Source organism: Brassica napus, chromosome A3 (genome assembly GCF_020379485.1).
Source record: "Brassica napus cultivar Da-Ae chromosome A3, Da-Ae, whole genome shotgun sequence".
NCBI classification, from domain to species: Eukaryota; Viridiplantae; Streptophyta; class Magnoliopsida; order Brassicales; family Brassicaceae; genus Brassica; species Brassica napus.
In genome coordinates this window covers 30729015-30750013 of record NC_063436.1, presented here as the reverse complement: position 1 = coordinate 30750013, position 20999 = coordinate 30729015, and the positions used below count along the sequence as shown (strand labels likewise).

At 38.8% G+C, this 20999-nt stretch overlaps 3 protein-coding genes, 1 long non-coding RNA gene and 1 other non-coding gene across 5 annotated transcripts; 3 read left to right on the top strand and 2 right to left on the bottom strand.

The window, feature by feature from the left end:
• The first annotated feature begins 3740 nt into the window (after positions 1–3740).
• On the top strand, positions 3741–4857 carry LOC111214351 (transcription factor MYB32). The gene is made up of 2 exons (XM_022717082.2): positions 3741–4188; positions 4255–4857. Exons 1-2 carry the CDS (start codon positions 3926–3928, stop codon positions 4805–4807), a joined length of 816 nt encoding a protein of 271 aa, XP_022572803.1. The 5' UTR covers positions 3741–3925; the 3' UTR covers positions 4808–4857.
• Positions 4858–7466: 2609 nt separating this feature from the next.
• LOC106428776 (subtilisin-like protease SBT1.6) lies at positions 7467–9987 on the top strand. Its single transcript, XM_013869529.3, has one exon. The coding sequence runs from the start codon at positions 7483–7485 to the stop codon at positions 9826–9828; it is 2346 nt and encodes a 781-aa protein (XP_013724983.2). The 5' UTR covers positions 7467–7482; the 3' UTR covers positions 9829–9987.
• Positions 9988–11589: 1602 nt separating this feature from the next.
• Positions 11590–11663, bottom strand: TRNAT-AGU. Its single transcript has one exon. It is a non-coding gene; the product is annotated as a tRNA-Thr (tRNA).
• An 846-nt stretch (positions 11664–12509) lies between these two features.
• LOC106428775 (actin-depolymerizing factor 9-like) lies at positions 12510–13091 on the bottom strand. The gene is made up of 2 exons (XM_013869528.3): positions 12850–13091; positions 12510–12660 (listed from the first exon to the last, which is right to left on the bottom strand). The coding sequence occupies exons 1-2, from the start codon at positions 13089–13091 to the stop codon at positions 12510–12512; spliced, it is 393 nt and encodes a 130-aa protein (XP_013724982.1).
• Positions 13092–18858: 5767 nt separating this feature from the next.
• LOC106428748 lies at positions 18859–20781 on the top strand. Its single transcript, XR_007327851.1, has 3 exons — positions 18859–19300; positions 19402–20525; positions 20605–20781. It is a non-coding gene; the product is annotated as an uncharacterized LOC106428748 (long non-coding RNA).
• The last annotated feature ends 218 nt before the right edge of the window (positions 20782–20999 follow it).

Here is a 20999-nt window from a genome sequence, read left to right as displayed (position 1 = left end):
AAACCTTCGATGGATCACTAGATTTGAAACCAGGAGGAAGTTCCATGTAAATTTCTTCCTCGAGATCCCCATGTAGAAAGGCATTGTGAACATCCATTTGATGGATCTCCCACCTTTTTGCAGCTGCAAGTTTGAGTAAGAACCTAACCGTGTTCATCTTTGCGACTGGGGCAAATGTATCCTTGTAATCAAGTCCCTCTTTCTGTCGATTTCCACGAGCCACAAGTCGAGCTTTAGGTCTTTCGAGTGTGCCATCAGCTCTGTATTTATTTGTGTAAATCCACCCACACCCTATAGCCTTCTTCCCATGCGGTAATGAGGTTACATCCCACGTGTGATTTGCTTCCAAAGCTGTAACCTCGGATTTCATCGCTCCATTAAACCGAGGATCATTGACTGCCTCCTTATACGTTCGTGGAACGTAATCAGTAGTAATTTTCGCCAAGAATGCCTGGTGTTTAGCATTAAAAACAGAGGTAGAGGAGTAATCAGCAATGGGATAGAGTGTCGTACCTGAGACCATTGTAGGAGAACTCTGATCTTGCGTAGTGTGAACGTGAGGTGGGTTTACAGTCGCAGAATTAGTGAGAAAATTTTTCAAGAGGACCGAGGGTTTCTTGGTACGGTGACCGCGGCCTAGAAGATCAAGGAGGCCAGGAGACGAGCCTGTAGTAGTAGGTTCAGTAACTCGTGATTTCAATGGTGTAGCAGATGGAGATGCAGGAGCCGATGGTTCAGCTGTGACTACCGTCTCTGTTTCTGGTAATGGAGGTGTAGAAAGAGGTGATGGTGGTGTAGAAACCTCCATAGGTGTAGTAATTGTACTGGTAGTAGTATTAGGGTTAAGAGGATCTGTAGTGGAAGGTACGGGAGAAGCAGTTTTTGGTGCGTCATGTTGTTGTTGTTGTGTATCTTCATTTAACAACCAGTCGTCGAGAGGAAGATCAGGCTGCGGAGTTGGTGTCGTAATGGGGACAGAATTTTCAATTCCTGGAAACTGATCTTCAAAGAAAACGACATCACGGCTAATGATGAACTCATTTGTCTCCAAATCATACAAACGCCAAGCTTTCTTGCCGAAGGGGTAACCAACAAACAAGCATCTGCGACTCCTAGTAGCAAACTTATCTCTGTCTCGTGGTCTCTGATGGGCATAGCAGAGACATCCAAATACCCGTAGTTGCTCATATATAGGCAGACGTCCATGCAGTATTTCATAAGGAGTCTTGCCATTAAGGACATTAGTCGGTGTCCGATTGATCACATGAGCTGCAGCCAAGATACTCTCTCCCCAAAACTCAATAGGTAATCGAGACTGAAACATACATGCTCGAGCAACATTAAGTATGTGTCTGTGTTTCCTTTCTACTCTGCCATTTTGTTGCGGTGTATAAGTACATGAAGTCTGATGGACAATACCAGTTTCACGAAAGTAAGATGCAAGTGTCATAAATTCGGTGCCATTATCTGTTCGTATCATCTTTACTTTCTTGCCAAATTGCCGCTCGCTCATAGCACAGAAATTGCGAAGCAATGATGCAACCTCAGAATTTTCGAGCATGAGATATGTCCAAACAGCTCGTGAATAGTCATCCACAATGGTGAGAAAATATACAGCACCGCAAGAGGATGGTGTGCGATAAGGTCCCCACACATCACAATGAATCAATGCAAACGGAAAATCAGCTTTATTAAGACTATCCGGAAACACTTGACGAGTCTGTTTGGCTTTAAAACAAATATCGCATTGAGAATCACTAAAATCTATTTTAAAATTCTTAAACACTGGCAGAATAGACAAAGCTTTGTAGGACGGATGACCAAGTCGACGATGCCACAGAGTAGAAGTAGAAGTTTTCGTCTTTGAGACTCCATGACTGCGTGCAACTTTAACCCCCGTAAAGTAGTAAACCCCCTCACGTTCTTCACCTGCTCCAATCAGAGTCCTCGAAAAACGGTCATGTAAAACACATAGAGTATCAGTGAATATGGCGGTGCAGCCGGTTTGTTTCAAATGTTTGGATACTGATATATGGGTGCAATGAAAATCAGGGACAAAGAGGACATCTCGAAGCACGTAGTCTTTACTAAGACGTAAAGTGCCCTGTTTAGTCGCATATGATTCTCGTCCATTAGGAAACGTTACTGATGATGATAGAATGTCGTGAACATCATGTAGTAGTGTGAGATCTCCCGTCATGTGGTGTGAAGCTCCTGTGTCAATAATAACATCAGAGAGTGTTGTTTTACCCGATAAACGTTCCGAAGATAGATTGCTCTGCTGGTTTTGTAAGAGAGAGATCAATGAACTAATTTGATCCGAGTTGATTTGAGAAGCGCCTTGTGTAGCATTAGCTCTTCCACGCCCACGTCCTCGATTGTTATTTGAACGACCACCCCGTCCTCCTCGTTATGAATTGAAGCTGGAGTTGCGTTTTTGTTGTTCAAGATACCATTCGGGAAAGCCGTGAACCAGAAAGCATTCTGTAATATCATGGCCTGGCCGGCCACAATGAGTACAAGTACGTGAAGGATCCCTTGAGCGTGAAGAGGCAGCATCCTGATTAGCAATAGATAACTCTTTTGGAGACTCGGATTTGGCTGAAAAACCTAAGGCTTCAGTCCGCTGTTCTGTAGCACGTGTGGACGCCATATTTTGTTCCTCGCGAATAACCCGTGAGTAAACAATATTGAGATCCGGAAGTGGATCCTCATCAGTAATACGAGATCGTATAGCAGCAAACCTCGAGTCATCTAAGCCAAACAAGAACTTATGGACCTTAGCGTCTTCTCTTTCTTTTTCGATATCTATCGCAGCAGCACATGTACAGGCACGAGTCGTCTTCATGTTCTGCAATTCTTCCCACAACTTAGTGAGACGGCCATAGTAGTCGAGAACAGTTTTTCCATTCTGTTTACAATTTGTAATCTCGTCTTGTAGTTGATGGAGACGAGTTCCGTTTTTGACAGAGAAGCGGAAGCGCAAAGATTCCCAAAGCTTTTGTGCTTCAGGTACATGAATAACTGTTGATCTGAGTTTTGAATCAATTGACGTTCGGATCCATCCGACAATCATTGAGTTTGCTGCAAGCCATCGTGACAAGTCAGGTTCTGATTCTGGTTTTGGTATTATACCATCAATAAAACCCGTTTTCTGCTTTGCTTGCAACGAATTACGTAGTTCAGTAGACCATTCAGTGTAATTCTCCTGAGTAAGTAGAACAGAAGTAATGAGAGCTCCAGGGTTGTCAGAAGGATGAAGATAGTACGGAGACATATCCCTGGAAGTAGCCTGCGTGTTTGTAGGATTAGTAGAAGTAGTAGTAGAAAGCGGTGTGCTTTGTTCCGCCATTATGATTGATGAATACGATTAGTAGAAGTAGAATAAGGTCAATAGTAGAGGTCGAAAAGAAAAAAAAAATTTAGGTCATGAGATCTTTGGCTCTGATACCATAAAATATAAGGTAAAGTGTGTGTTTATTCATCAACCAATATCGGTATATATACAAAGAGGATGCGGTAAACTATCTAAGAAAGAAATAACAAGATAATCCTAAATCCCTTAAACATAGGAATGTATTCATTCTATCGTAATCTCTTTACATAGGATCAAATTAATCAAGTGGTAAACTACAACAAAACGCATGTCGCCATTTCAAATTTGAACGTGTCTATACTACGATTATTGTAAAACAAACATAAATGCGTCTTCCCATTGATATTGTGAACAAGATCATGTCAATATTCAATTATATATATTTATAATTTTGATACCAGAGCCCACTAGCCACTCCTTCAAACGTGTCTTACCAACTCTCTTCTAGAAAGAGTTTAGGCTTGTCCTCACCTCTCTCTCTCTCTCTCTTTTAAAACATCTCTCCATAAAACCCTAGTTTTCATCATAACAAGACCATCATCACAAGATATGGGGAGGTCTCCATGCTGCGAGAAAGACCACACCAACAAAGGAGCTTGGACCAAGGAAGAAGACCAGAAGCTCATCTCTTACATCAAATCCCACGGCGAAGGTTGTTGGCGCTCGCTCCCTGCATCCGCTGGCCTTCTCCGCTGCGGTAAAAGCTGCCGTCTCCGTTGGATTAACTATCTCCGTCCTGATCTCAAGAGAGGTAACTTCACCCTCGAAGAAGACGATCTCATCATCAAACTACATAGCCTCCTCGGCAACAAGTAAGAGTCATCAACAAAATCCTCTGTTTTATGCTCTGTTTCTCATACTCTGCTTTTTTTATTCAGGTGGTCTCTTATTGCGACGAGGTTACCTGGAAGAACAGATAACGAGATTAAGAACTACTGGAATACACATGTGAAGAGGAAGCTTTTGAGAGGAGGGATTGATCCCGCTACTCATCGGCCGATCAAAGCTCGACGAGATGCGTCTGAAGCTAGAGAAACAGAGGACTCGCTTGTAAAGGTTCTCTCTTTCGGTCCTCAGCTGGAGAAGGAGGAAAGTTCTAGGGAGGAGGGAAGGTTTAAAAAGAGTCTGACTTGCAAAACGAAGAGCTTGGATTTGAATCTTGAGCTTAGAATCAGCCCGCCATGGCAAGACCAACAGCAACGTGATGAGAGGAAACTCTTGTTTGGGAGAGAGAAGTATCTCTGCAGTGCGTGTCGTTTTGGGTTGGGAAACGGTAAGGAGTGTAGCTGTGAGAATGTGAGATGTCATATAGATGACTCTAGTAGTAGCAGCTACTCTTCAAGCGACATTAGTAGTAGTGTTGTTGGTTTTGACTTCTTGGGTTTAAACACTAGTAGTGTCTTGGATTATACTAGCTTGGAAATGAACTGAAATTAATTAAAGAAGATTGTTGAAAGATGTGATATTAACAATTTAACGTACTCTTCTCTTTTCTAATCTCATCTTTACTTCCCTTAAGTTTCCTTCATTTTTTCTGTAATATACTTACCCAAACAGAAAAAAAAAAAACCGTGGCCTTAGTTAAATACTACAAATCTTGCATGTTTCTAAAGTTCAACAATAAGTTAGCTTTTAACGTAGTTGTTCACATCTTTTAGTACACTAGCATACATTTATCTGTCATAGATTCATGCTAGCTAGACTATTCAAAGATGTGAAAATTTTAGTTTATAGTCTATAGTCTACAAGAACTGAATTTTTATAAGTTTTTCTTTGTTAGAGCATCCCCATTAGTGAACCCCATGAAAGGGGTTCACAAAGTATTTTTTTATTATTTATTTTTTTTGTTTGATTTTTGTTTTAAAAAAAAAAAATTAATTAATCGGACCAATCGCGGGCCGCTACGTGCCGTGGGACCCGCGCTACAGTGATGAACCAGGTTTACTAAGAAGAAGTGGAGAGAGACAAGTTCATCACTATTCCTTATTTTAATTTTTTTTTTTTTTTTGGAATCTGTGTGAACCCCCCATAAGTTCACTAATGTGTGTGCTCTTAGGGTTTATAGTTTTTACTTGAAAAGAGATATATCCTTAGTGCATTTTTACTCTAAATTGAAATCTTATGGAGTACAACGTAAAAGCCCAACCATGCTTGACAATTGTGAATGGTTATTATTCCTAAGAGATTTGACATTACAAAGAAGTAGATAAGCTATGCATGGATGAGAAGCATGAGAACGATTGAAAGGGTATTACTATTATTAGTGCATGTTTCTATTCATTGCACCCTTTCGTTTCATCAATAATTAATTCAAATCTATAACAGATACAATGTGTTAGTACAATGTCTTTACCAAATGAAAGTTCGTTTCACTCTAATTAACAATTTAGAATTTAACCAGAAGGTTCACCATCACCCTATTTCTAAAAACAGTGCGAATAATATCTAGGACATTGGTATATATGGTGTTGATTGTTCAAAGATTTTTCAACTTAAAAGTAAATAGCGGCCACACAAATGAAAAGGTAGATATATCCTAAACAGAACTTTGTATGTATAGTAGTTTGCATTATGCTTGTGATATTGATGCTCCTAAAAAGTTTGTCATAGATATATAAGATACATGGAACAGCGGGATATGAGAAACACGCCAAAGATCAAACGATATATGTATAAAAATGGAGATTAAGTAATCTTAACATTTTACCAAAAAAAATGCAGATAAAGTATGCAGATTGATTAAGATTTGGATGAATTATATTTTGTAACTTGAACTAATTCGATCGACTATGTCAGGAATTTAAATCCATGAAACTTAACATCATAGGTTAAAACTGTCGACAATAATGAAAGTCTTTACCTTCGTTAACACTTGAATACACCACACGTTTAGACTTGAGACAAAAATAAAATAGTCTTTCCTTTCGTTAACATTTCTATACACCACACGTTGACACAAACATTCGTACTGTTTTTTTAAATCACGATTATAGAACTTTGATGGCTCGAGATATCAAACAAAACATTTAAAACACTTATCTGAGCAAGAAAGTCATATGTTTTGGTTTGGCCTACTACAAAATAGAAGCTAGCAGCCCAATGATAGCTCCTATGGGCTTTTATATTGGAACTTTCTGCTGGGTTTGTGGTCGTCTGCGTAACCTATAATCCTAGTGCCTGAGTAAATTAAATGATAGCAGAAGCTGGTATGTATAGCCGTTGTGATTCACAGTCGACGAATATGGTAATATTAAGGATCGCAAAAGTTTTTGATGCCTTGCTTTATTTTCAGAATGCAGCTACTCAGACTATTTCTCCTGAAGCCCGCTCCTCCTCTTCACCATCAATATAAAAATAGATATCCAAATATTTCGAAATACTGTACATATCATATACTTTAAAAGTCTGCTAATAATATAATGATTACTAAACTTCTATGGCGATGAAATCAACAGCTTTGCAACCTGTTAGCAGTAGCACAGAATGTGATGAGTTTATTGAAAAAATCGACCGTTAGAAGTGGATCGTGTATTATTATTATTAAGATGATCTCACATGCATGTGATCATTTCTGGAGAAAAGAGCAAAAACAAGAAAAGGTAACGTCCGCAGTTCCAATGTCCACAAAGATTAAATAAAAGAGAAATATATATCGAGTCCTACTATGGTGTGACTCACTTTCGCAGTATCTCAGCAAAACACTGTCGTTTTAAGCAGCACAGTGTGCCCACTGCACAGTGTCCCACCCATCTCATTAATTATATAAGGTAACTAATTAAGGGCTGTTGCTAAAAAAAAGTAATTAAGGACTTAAACCAAAAGATTAGTTGTCCATCAAATCAAATAAGTGAATAACATATCTTTTCAATTACACATACCTGTTGTGAAGAATTATGTTTTGGCTAAAAGAGAAGAAACTAACTAAATTGTATTTTGTGATTTATTAATCCTATTATTTGTCCAGAATCATACAAGCGACATGGTACTAGGAATATTTGTGCAGGATGATTATCCAGAGTGATTAATAAAGTAATTAGATTTTATTAATTAAAATACAAAGAAAGTAAATTATTACTTTTTCCTTTATATTGGTCAGACAAGCACCAATGTCGGTAAAACCCCTCTCACTTCACTCTCTCCACTCCCCCATGGCTTCCTCTTTTCTCGCTCTCCTCTTCTTCTTTATCTCATCTCCGTTCATTTCCTTCGCCGCCGACGCCTCTCAGGCCGCGAAGACCTTCATTTTCCGCGTCGATGGTGGATCTATGCCGTCCGTTTTCCCGACGCACTACCACTGGTACAGTTCCGAGTTCGCCCAAGAATCAAGCATCCTCCACGTGTACCACACCGTCTTCCACGGCTTCTCCGCGGTGGTCACTCCCGACGAAGCCGATAACCTCCGCAATCACCCGGCGGTTCTCGCTGTTTTCGAGGACCGCCGCCGCGAGCTTCACACCACGCGCTCTCCTCAGTTCCTAGGTCTAGAGAATCAAAAAGGGCTCTGGTCCGACTCCGACTACGGCTCAGACGTAATCATCGGCGTCTTAGACACCGGAATCTGGCCGGAGCGGAGGAGCTTCTCAGATCTCAACCTCGGTCCAGTCCCCAAGCGGTGGAGAGGCGTTTGCCAGGCTGGAGCCAGGTTTGGTCCCAGGAACTGTAACCGTAAAATCGTGGGAGCGAGATTCTTCGCCAAGGGACAACAAGCCGCTGTGATTGGAGGAATCAACAAAACGGTTGAGTTTCTTTCTCCACGTGACGCAGACGGTCACGGGACCCACACAGCCTCAACCGCCGCTGGGCGTCACGCTTTCAAAGCCAGCATGTCCGGATACGCCTCCGGCATCGCCAAAGGCGTCGCTCCGAAAGCTCGCATCGCCGCCTACAAAGTCTGTTGGAAAGACTCCGGCTGCCTCGACTCCGACATCCTCGCTGCTTTCGACGCCGCGGTTGTTGACGGCGTCGACGTCATTTCGATATCGATCGGCGGCGGAGACGGGATCACTTCGCCGTATTATCTCGACCCCATCGCGATTGGCTCGTACGGCGCCGCGTCTAAAGGAATCTTCGTCTCTTCCTCCGCCGGGAACGAGGGACCTAACGGCATGTCGGTTACGAACCTCGCGCCGTGGGTGACCACCGTCGGCGCGGGAACGATCGATCGGAATTTCCCTGCGGATGCGATTCTCGGCGACGGGCACCGTCTCGGCGGCGTGTCTCTTTACGCCGGAGTGCCGCTCAAAGGCCGGATGTTTCCGGTGGTTTATCCAGGGAACGCCGGGATGTCGTCGGCGTCTCTGTGCATGGAGAATTCGCTCGATCCGAAGCATGTCAGGGGTAAAATCGTAATTTGCGATAGAGGAAGCAGTCCTCGTGTGGCGAAAGGTTTGGTGGTGAAGAAAGCAGGCGGCGTTGGGATGATTCTCGCTAACGGCGCATCTAACGGTGAAGGTTTGGTCGGTGATGCTCATCTCATCCCCGCGTGCGCCGTTGGATCAAACGAGGGAGATCGAATCAAAGCCTACGCTTCTTCCCATCCGAATCCGGTTGCTTCGATTGATTTCAGAGGGACGATAACCGGAATCAAACCGGCTCCGGTTATTGCTTCTTTTTCAGGGAGAGGACCAAACGGGTTAAACCCGGAGATTTTAAAACCGGATTTGATCGCTCCGGGAGTTAACATCCTCGCCGCTTGGACAGACGCTGTGGGGCCTACCGGTTTGGCGTCTGATCCTCGCAAAACGGAGTTCAACATCCTCTCCGGTACATCGATGGCGTGTCCTCACGTCAGTGGAGCGGCGGCGCTGCTTAAATCCGCCCATCCTAACTGGAGCCCCGCCGCGATACGATCCGCAATGATGACGACGACTAACCTCGTCGATAACTCTAACCGCTCGTTGATTGATGAATCCACGGGGAAGTCGGGTACGCCTTACGATTTCGGGTCGGGTCATCTCAATTTGGGCCGGGCTATGGATCCTGGTCTGGTCTACGATATAACCAACGACGATTACATTACCTTTCTCTGCTCAATCGGTTACGGACCAAAGACGATTCAAGTGATCACGAGAACTCCGGTGAGGTGTCCGACGAAGAGAAAACCGTCGCCGGGGAATCTGAATTACCCGTCGATCACGGCGATGTTTCCCACTTCGAGAAGAGGGACGTTGAGCAAGACTATCATAAGGACGGCGACGAATGTGGGCCAGCCCGAGGCGGTTTACCGGGCGAGGATAGAGTCACCGAGAGGAGTGACGATAACGGTGAAACCGCCGAGGCTAGTGTTTAGTTCGGCCGTTAAGAGACGGAGCTATGCGGTAACGGTGACGGTGGATACGAGGAATGTGGTGTTGGGAGAAACGGGTGCTGCTTTCGGGTCTGTCACGTGGTTTGATGGTGGGAAACACGTGGTTCGGAGCCCCGTTGTGGTGACCCAATTAGATGTGTTGTAAAAAAATCCGGGTCGGGTTTCTGGATGATCATGCGGTCATGATCGTATAACCCATATGAGGTGTAGTAATAACTGCAGAACTATTTTAAGTTAGTGGGCTTTATTTTATTTTAATGTTTTGTGTTTCTTTTTTTTTTCTGAATGAGACTTATCTTATCTTTTTTTTTTTGTTAACACACATGGAAATATCAAATGATGTCCAAAACTCATCGTTATCATTGTACTACAACGATTAAAGACCACAGATCTATAAATATGCAGACATTATGATAAAATGTGATTGATTACGACATGGGATAGACAAAGATGATTGATTTGTGCAAAGTGGCATAACTGTGGAGGTATACGTATTGTGTACGCTTTGACGTTTATCTGAGTTCCCACTTAAAATTAAATAAAAATAAAAGAAATGGGTGGTGAAGCCCTACTTCTTTGATTGGGTTTATTCGACTGTAGATTCTGCAGGATCTAACAATGTATATGATAAAAAAGCTCCATAGGCTTTGCATATCTACTACACACACACAATAGTCACTGGTACTACTCACTAGATTTTATATATTATGTAATGGACTAATCACAAATGTAAAGTATATCTGTATTTACAAGTTTATGAGAATTTGCCAATCAAACAACTGAATGAAAAGTTAGAACAGTATACAACTAATTAGTTAACGGTAAAATGAGTAGTTAGCGAATGGACTGAACACATTCTTATTGTGAAAATGAAGTTGGTAAGCTCAATGTTTGTAGTACATTATGATATCTACCTTCTATAGCGAAGGTGTGAAAGTTGGTGTTAGAAATTGTAATAACTCGTGAACTGTTGAAACAAATTCATCTACCTCGCATGAGCAATCAAAGAGATGTAAGAGGGACTGCAAATACACACACATTCCAGGATGGACCTAATTTTGTCGTCAATAAATGGAAACCATGTTTCAATAAGTTTCCCATGACTATATCAACATCCAACTAACCATTTCATATTTCTGGTCATACAAACAAATTACATTTAAAAAAGTGGTCTAGCCCATTTGTCTTTGAATTAAAAATATATATGTCTATAGACATGGCTGAGCCATTGTAAAACACATCTATCTATCTTCTAAACTAATGGCATGGTGATGGTGATCACATGATTGAAAATCACTTCTTTGTGAGATGAAAACTTGAAAGTTAATCACATGGTCCATTGTGACAGCGGGTATCATCAACAAAATTATTATTCACATAATCACATATATACCCCAATATATAAACACATAACTTTTTCAACCGTAAAAGTTGTAAGCTTTTTAAAAGAAGGGGACATTTCATATCATATGGTTTGTTTATCAAGCTAAAACCTACTATAAAGTTAAAGTAAAATTGATAACTTTTTTTTTTTTTTGAACAACAAAGTAAAATTGATAACTAATACTATATATACTAACACTTTTCTTGGTATAAATATCTAATTATAATGTTGTGTCTCAACTGAATAAGAAAAGCTACCTAAGTTTGAAATCATTAAAGGGTGTTTGTATGTTGACTACTTATTTACTAAGGAAACAAAAAGAATTCTAACATGATGGAGCGCATGAAACGGTGAATTGGGATTGAAGACTTGCAAGAGTTAAAAGTCTCTCCGCAATCAACAACGAAGATTTCATCATTTCGGTTTTCGAGGTGAAACTCGGTCGGTCCCAGCAAATATGCCTAGATACCTTTCTAGATATTTTTGTCTGGTCAGAAAGGTTAAAAGCAACAAAAGGAATAATGCTTTCGTTGAGAGTTGACCTCAAGACCTCCCGCTTACTAAACGGGTGCTCTAACCAACTGAGCTACGAGAGCATTTGCTAAACCAATATCGGGTAACTAATATAATCATTTATTATTAATTTTTCTTGGGCCGACGACCAAGAAAGATCCATTAGAAGATTTGTTTTACCAGCTATCCTTTATTCTTTTTTTTTTTTTTTTTTTTTTTTTTTTTGAAACACCAGCTATCCTTTATTCATTATCCCTTCCTCACAAATATTTAAAGATCAATTGGAAGATTTGGATCATGTGAGATTGTGAGGTAGGGTTTACCAATAAACTATTTAGGTTGTTTAAGATCCACAAGTGAATTTGTAATTGGGCCTAACCCAATCCGGAAAAGTTTGTAAACGTAACACTGCAAGCAAATATGAATACAAATTCTATCACCATGCTCGCCAGTCAATAGTTCATGTTTTTAAGTTTAACTAAATCTCTTTTTCTAAGCACCCTCTCTAAAGAAAATTAGTCTCACTCTTTTTCATAATTATAAGACTATTTAAATTGTACTTCCAGTAAAATTGATCACACTTTACATATGACGTTCAAGTTAAGCAGTATCATGCTTTGCTTGAATGACATTAGTTCCAATACAATTCAGATAAACTTAGGCTTTTTATTAGCAGCATTAGCGGCAGCAGAGGCATACATAACATTTAACATTAAGACTAACAAACATGAACCAGAAACAATAGTCAATACAACTCTTGTCAACAAAAGGAGTGCTATTCTTTTGTTTGACAACTAAAAGCAAATACGAAGTTAAGCACTAAACATCAATAACTAACATTAACAGATAATTAATTGCTTCCCATGACTGTTGTTAATAACAGCTACTGATCACTGAAGCATGTAACTCCGGTTAAATGGAATGTAGACTTATTTGGTCCGGTCCTGGATTTTGTCAAATCCCATCTCGGTTGGGTCGGTGGCTTGAAGCTCATAGTGAATGCCTACCAACACTCTTCTCAGCCCACTCTTCGACGTTGCATACATCATCTTCTCTCTTATTCTCGACGCCTCCGGGGACCTATATATTCACACAACAACAAATAAATTGCGTTTTGACCCTTGGTCGGATTGGTTCGGTTTCGGCTCAGATCGGTTTGGTATGATTGTGATTTCGGATTGGTTACGTTCAAATGGATTTGACCATCTTATAGAGTGGTAAAAGGATATAAGAATACGTTTAACAGTTTAAGAAGACTAAAACACTGACCAGGTGATGAAGAAGAGCTTGCTCATGCGGCAGTTATTAACGGTCACGTAATCGAAATCAAACACGGCGTAGCGACAGTCATCCTCCGGTAAGGAAGCGGCGAGATCTTGATAGGTCTCGCCGGCAGCACCAACCTTGTCAACGGTGACTTTCTTGGATTTCTCCTCGATCTTGAAAACGATGTATCTGTGCACTTTCTTCCATTTCATCTCCATGAACCATCTCTTGCACTCCTCCGTCATCCACGGTATACGATCTGTTGCACTCCTCCGTCATCCACGTACCGTTCATCGACGCCTCTAATACCATATTACTGAATAAATTATCAAATATGAGGTCAAAATCTATATATATAAAAATATGTTCGGGAGTAATTGAACCCAGCACCTCCAGCACAGGTAATTTCTCTTAGAACCACTAGGCTAAAGTCACTTTTTATAAATATGTGGTCGCGAAAATACTTATTATCGTGTTGGCTGGAAGTCCATGCTTCTTCTGCTTCTGGCCAGGGCCGGCACTGAACTGACGTCAAGATGAAGATCGTGAAGTTAAAAACTTTGCTCTAAACAGTTTTGCAATGTTTCCAACCTTTATAACTTTATGCATATAATATATATCAAAATATATTTGTTGTACACGCTTTTATTAGTTTTGCTTTTAAAAGAAGGTATTTGCACTTATAAATGTTTTGTGCCAGTGAAGTAATGGTTGAAAAACCTCTATACATATGTCATTTTAAAATAACACCCAACTTCTATATATAGTCAATACATATGTCCATGTTATATTCTAGACTAAATATTTTCTCTTTTAAAAATATAGAAAACAGTTTTTTTTTAGTCTACAAGCAAATGTTGTAGAGCAAGTATGCATTATATAAAATAATATATATTTAAAATCCATACGCAAAAACATAAAAGTTGATATAGGCCTCTTTTTGACACATGCAGACTCCACTATGAATAAGAATAAAAAAAAAACAGTATTGTCATCAAACTTTATCACAAATCCACATTTGTACGTCTATAATTATGAGTTGGACAATTAGTTTATTTGATACAATATCAAAGCAAGAATAATCGAAAAAAACAACTATACCACCGCATACTAATAAGTAACACATAACAAATAAGCAAATTCTTGAATCTTAAAACAAATTTCAACTCGAATATTTAGTGAATATCAAATTAACTAATATCCCGCCTGTAGGGCGGGCCGACCCTAGTGATAAATAATATGATTATTACCGTCTTCAAAGCCACTGTGAATATGTTGGTGAGCTAAGTTGGTGTCTTTTTTATCTTCTTCTTTTGTTAATGTTTCTAGTGTGGAAAGCTTTGTTCTGATGTGTGTTGTGGAGAGTGTAATTTGGAGACTTTATATAGAGAAAGGCTAAGTAAATGCCATTAAGGTGTCTCTTTAATTACAGAATTACCACCCTTTGCAACTGGCACTTGATGTATTTTATTTTCTCAAATGTATTTATTTTAGTATAGAAATAGTTTCAGTTTTTAGTCTAGTATTCTACAGTTTTTTATGAAAAATATACTAGGATACCAATATATATGTAACATCCCGAGTTGTGATATGTGAAAAGGCTTAAGAGAATTGATTTGGCTACCTATGTCACCAAAGTTGACTTACCTTTTCCGGAACACATCCTAAAAGAACTCCAGAATTAAGCGTGTTTGAACTGGAGTAATGGAAATATGGGTGATCTATCGGGAAGTGATTCGCGATAGCGTGCGAGTGAGACCAAAGCATGGGAAAATGTTGGGTGGTGATTGTAGGGTCAGTAAACAATGATTTCGAGCCTTTGGAAAATTAACGGACCGACCGTCAGACGGGATAGGGTCCACTGGCCGAGAGAGCGGGCGTGGATGGCCCATTAGCCGTGGACGGTCGGAATGTTACAATATAGTTCTTCTTTTTTGTCACTAAAAATAACCATGGTTAAAGTTTACTAGTTTAGTTATTTCTTTTAAATTTGAAATGTATGGGTTGACCAAAGCAACTAATGAATGCTAACTAATGTTTGCTAATGATAATATCAACTTGGCATACAAACATCATTAGAAGACGATCATAAATTGGGAAAGTCGCCTATTATCTTTTAATAAACCATTTAAGTGTTCTTATCTTTTTCTTCTATCCCAAAATTAATGGTATCAACTTTCGTTAGCTATTGGTCAAAAAACTCTCATTAGTAGCTAGCTGTATATTTTCCCTTGTGTACCTCAATGCAACGTAATTGTTGCTCTGATTTCTTCATATTTAGTTTTCAATACTATAAAACTTTAATATATCTTCTAAATATGCTTTATTTCTTAATAGTGAATTTATTTATATACAAAATGGCCAGTTAACTAGCAAAAAGAAACTCCTCCTTGAGTGCTTCGTCACAAACGCTCATACTGTAGGCATGGGCATTCAGGGTCCCAATCGAGTTTCGGTTTTATCCATTTAGGTTTCGGTTTTTCGGGCTTATCAAAATCAACCCCATTCGGGTTTTATAAAAGTTCGGTTCGGGACCGGTTCGGGTTCTATCGGGTTCGGGTCGGGGTTAGTAAATCTTCAAAAAACCGGTATAACCTATTGTACTTTCGGGTTCGGGTCGCAATCGGTTCTTCGGTTTAAAAATACATGATTTGTATCTATTTTGTAACTAAAACATAAATGAAATCGGTTCTTCGGATTTAAAATACATGATTTGTATATATTTTAATAGCCAAAACATAAGTAAAATCGATTCAAAAATAAGAAAAAATATCAAATGTGATCATTCAAAATCAAACGATAGATAAACATAGTTAGTGATAGAAAGAAAACCAGATAAATGAAATCATAAAACAAAAATAAGTTCTCATGAAATGAGAAACATTATTCAATAAAAACAAAATAAAAATCTAAAAACTTCATGCATCAACCGCCACATTCCACCATCAACCTTCATGTAACAGATAATTATTTTAGAAGTTCAATAATATCTTAAAGTATTTTGGATACATATTAAGAATTAACATCATATTTGGTAGAAGTTCTTTTTGTGATTTTAAATGTTTCGGGTTCTATCGGATATCCATTTAAGTCCGGGTTCGGTTCGGACAATACTCATAACCCACAATACCAAAAAACATGATCCATTCAGTATTTATATCGGGTTCGGATCGGTTCGGATTCATTTTTATCGGATCGGGTTCGGTTCGGATTTTCGGGTTCGGTTTATTTGCCCAGCCCTACTCATACTCTTCTCCCACCGTGAGGACCCTTCTTGGTGTCACGTCTTCTTACTCATCAACCCTACTAGCATTTGACCTGCAATATTTTAGGGGATCTATGCTACGTTCTAATTGCTCCTGCTCTATTTGTTTCTTGTAACCTCTACTAGGGATAATCCCTCACAAACTCTCTCACCTTGGCTAGGTCTGTATTTCTTTTTTTTTCTCATGCTTTAAATATGACAATCATTTACAAAAAAAAAAAAAAAAAACTAGCAAAAAGAAGAAAACGCGACGAATCGGGAGAAGCTGGTCCCATATAATAGGGTTGGATTCAATGCCCACATCCTTCATTGGTCTCTCCAATTTCGTGTTACTCAAAACTCGAGCGACCCTTTGCGTGGAAACTAAGGAATGGGACACGAAATTTTTTTATAGTATATTATTTGGATCACAATTTGTTTTAGCTCATTGACCAGTAGGAGGACAATAATAAAACTGTAAGAAATTTAACTTCAAAACTTAGTCTTTTTGGGCCAAACAACAAAAACGTGAAGCAATAGTTATAAAATTCAACTTGATCGTGATCAGTTTTAATTTTAACTACACTCGGGTTACGAGTTAATTAGCCCAATTTACACAAAAAAACAACAAAGACGTGACGCAATAGTTATAAAATTCAACTTGATCGTGATCAGTTTTAATTTTACAACTAGACTCGGGTTATGAGTTAATTAGCCCAATTTACATGGTTTTCAATTGAATATCGATCGTAACAGTTGGTCAGACCCGTTTCTAGGGGTGTGTCCAAGGTGCTTTTACACAAGGCCCAAAAAAATTTAGATAATTTTAGTTATAGTTTAGGACCCCGTTTTTAAATTTAGGATATTTTTCAAATAATTTTATATTATTCATGTACTGGGCCTTCTAAAACTTTGAGACGGGCCTGGTGTCGATAAATAAAAGATTCACGTAATACTCCCTCCGTTCCCAAAAAATGATTTTCTAGAGTATTCACGCATATTAAGGAAACAATTAATTTTTATAATTGAATTTATTATTTATTTTATTATATATTTTCCAATAAATATCAACCAATAGTATTCAACCAATTCAAATATTTTCAACTAATGTTTCTTAAAAATATATAACTTTTCAACATTAACTACTAAAAATATCTTAAATTTTAAAAAATCTATCATTTTGGAACAAAAAATAAATATAGAAAATCCTACTTTCAGGAACAGAGGGAGTATGCAGTTAGGCATAGGTCTTCATAAGTCATGTAGTATTGTCAGTTATCGAATCGTTTATGTAATCTTTCTCATATCATAGTTGTAAGATCATAATAAATCAGCATTAAGAAAAAAAACTCAAAACACTAAAATCTAAAGCTATATATAATAATCATGGGCACCGAAGATCGACGGGACTAACAGTTCCTGCTTCCCATTTAGTTATTTTTTTCTTCAACTTGATATCAACCTGATTCGATATCTCTGGATTAAACTTGTGATTTATAAAGTTAACAAGTATGTAATCAACTTCAGAAATAAATGCAGTTCACTAAGGTTATAAATTTCTTTTTTTTTTTTTTTGAAAAAAAAGGTTATAAATTTCAAAAGCAGAATTCACATCTGCATGTCCATTTACATTAAAACAAATCATTTTCTCATTACCTAACCTAAAAGAAATTTCCAAACCTACACGAAATTTCCTTCTGTTTGCGAAAAACACTATTGCTAACGCGTAAAAATGTCAGAACAAACAAACACTTAAGATCTAAATCATCAAAAAGTTATTAAAACAATCACACGCATTGAGGCTGAGGGGACATATATAACGATATCTGTAAAGATGTGTGGATAAGAATAGCCCATACATATACATGAGTTTTGATGAGGTGTAAGCAGGGCTGGGCCTGAGAAATTTAGGCCCAGAAGCAAACAAATTTTTTTTAACGCATTATCTTCAAAAATCAGAAATAGTGGCTAAAAAAGAGGTCTAGTTAATCAAACTCTGCACCTCTCATGCGCATCCCGGCGCTTTTACCAGTAGAACTAGTGTAACGTTTACATAATTGTTAGCACTTTAATTATATATATCTTGTATGGCCCCAAGCACATGCTTTATGTGCCTCTACTCAGGCCCGGCCCTGGGTGTAAGTAGATAACAGCATAAGCATGTGGCTATCTATACACATGTCTTGTGATTTCAATTGACTAATGTCTGCTCTGCCGTTTGTTTTTGGGAAGATTTGTTTGTAACATCTGGTGGCTTGTCTTCTAAAGTTGTTCAATAGTTAGGCTTTGACTTGTTGCGCCAATACTTGTGTTCTTTTCTTATTTGGAACCATCTTATCTTGACTCTTTCTGTATTTCGTCGTACCATCCTTTCATTTTTTTTTGTTGTTGTCAGTAGCGGCCATGATACCAAGTATTAGAAGTTGGAACTTCCGGTCCGAAACAATATATTAATTTTACCGGCCTTTTATCGAGAAAGTTTTTTGTAGCGTAATGGTAATAATTTAGACATGGTTTAGTCTAAAGGTAATAAGTTCGAAATTGCAGCCTTACAAAAATTTTATTTTTTCTGAAAAAATACTTATTATCACAGTACATAATTTTCTTTGAGCTTCTGGTCCTCATATTCAATGGGCCGGCACTGGTTGTTGTTGTTGTGTGTTTCATTATATTGTCATTCGATATATGGAGAATATGAAAGTTTAAGACTTGTGAAATATCAGGTCTTCATATGAGTGTCTACATGTTTAAGTTAAAGGTCTATATGATGAGATTAATTAGGACCAATTTAAGGAGAAAAATCAATGAATATAACTTTTGTTAAACTTTTTCATATACATAAAATCCCTGCAACATAAGCCATCTAATGAGTTGAAAATGTCTTCTAATACTCAGTCAACTATCACAAATATCAGATATCAGATATATAAATAAAGTCTAACTGAAATTTATGAGAAAAAAAAACTTAAGTGAAGAGCTACGTATGCTTCCAGCTTCAAAAACTAACTACATTGGCATAGTGTTCAGAATTCAGATAATCGCATCTGCAAAACTATAAATAAAAAGAGAGTGGATTACATAGGAACAAAACTATGGTTTGCTGAGATGTGTAAGTTCTATGTAGTGTTTTTGTCATCTTTCTTCATCCCATTTGTGTTTAGGGATCTCTCCGGAATCAGCAACCACAACTTTCTTCCTCGGTTTGCCACTGTAAGTACCAGCTCCACTTTCAATGGCATGCAAATACATTTTTCCATTCCTTGTATCACCTTCCCAACACAACATGTTCTCCTTCCAACCTGTGCACACAGATTTCGCCTATAAGTTACCAAACCTTATGAATGAATCTACATGTTAGCCCTGTTCGTTAGTTGATCGCAGCGATTGACATGAGCGGCTGGAAATTGTTCATCATTTTTTGCTTAACTTGCCGCCAGTGTTAAAACAGAGAACGCAGCGTCAATTATTCTGACGGAATCCGGTGGTATTTGTGTCGCCAAATTAAATAGCGTCACTGTTCCTCCTTTCTCACTCTTGGCTGCGACATGAAAACAAGGATTTCTTCCATTTTTCTTCTTTCTTTCCATTTAAGTTTTTCTTTTTTGCTTTGTAAAATCAGTCGCTAGACGCTACCGCGGAACAGGGCTATTATCTAGTGTAATGCTTTGTAAATGCAACTTGGTATGGATCCTAAAGAGTATAGTTCTTGATCTCATTTCCACTCCCTTCTCCGTAAAAAAACTTTTATAACGTCTGTAAGGCGAGAGAATGATGTTTATCAATGAGACGAGAGCATACCAGCTAGCTTTGACAGTAGCGATAAAGAACTGTGAGCCATTAGGGTCAGGTCCTGTATTAGCCATCGTCAGAGGCGGACCCAGTAAAGGATTGGGTGTGTCAGTTGACACAGGTTAAAAGATAAAATTAATGTTTTTTACATAAAGACTGAAGGAGAATCATCAGTCTAGATGTTAAACCCAAGTAAACCCAAGTTCGATGCTCCATATTGCTTTTCTTATTGTGATCTTTTTTTAAACAAAATATAATGACACAGGTTAATTTAATTGCTGGGTCCGCCACTGGCCATCGTTACAGCACCTACAATTCCACAATTGTTATTTTGACACAAGAATCATCATCAGATGAATCCATTTGCCACTTAAAATTCATCCGTTTATGATTCTTTCGAGGTTAAACCAAAATGAATAGCACACACGGACACACCAATAAGCCTCACTCGCAAACTCACAAAGAGAATTGTGATATGCTAATGGGCCTAAATCAAAATTTAACGGGCTTTATCTCAAACATATATGTAGGGGATACATATGCATCTGCACGTTATTTTTATTGGCGGGAGAGCTATGGCGAATATGGGCGGAGCTGGTTCTCAAAATCCGATTCATCCTCTGTCTTCTTCGTCTCTCTATCTTCTGTAACTTCCTCATCTCTCTTTCGTACTTTCTCTAATTTATCTTATTGATATTCAGTGTGATCAATGTCAATCAAAACAGAGAAGACAACCGTTCGTCGTCCTCGTCGTCACAGATCAAGCGGAATCCGAAGAGAAAGCTTGAGGACTACTTGGATCCAGCTCTTCTTCGTACGATCTCGTCTACGATCGGTCGAGCGGAGACGAAGAAGATGGAGAAGAAGGATGTCTTCGTGAGTTCGAATCAGAAAACGGAATTCGATTGGCCTGTTGACCGATTAGATCCTTTAATCAACAATCCGAATCACGATTCCGGGAGAGAGTACGACGGATCACGTTTCTTTTCTCCGATCATCCCGTCGTTGAATAAACGCGGTCGATGCGAACGATAACAAACACGGCGCAGGATAGTAAAGTTCGTTACAGTGATAGCGTGCGCCGAAAATGACAGAGGGAGTTTGATACGTCGCCGTTTAG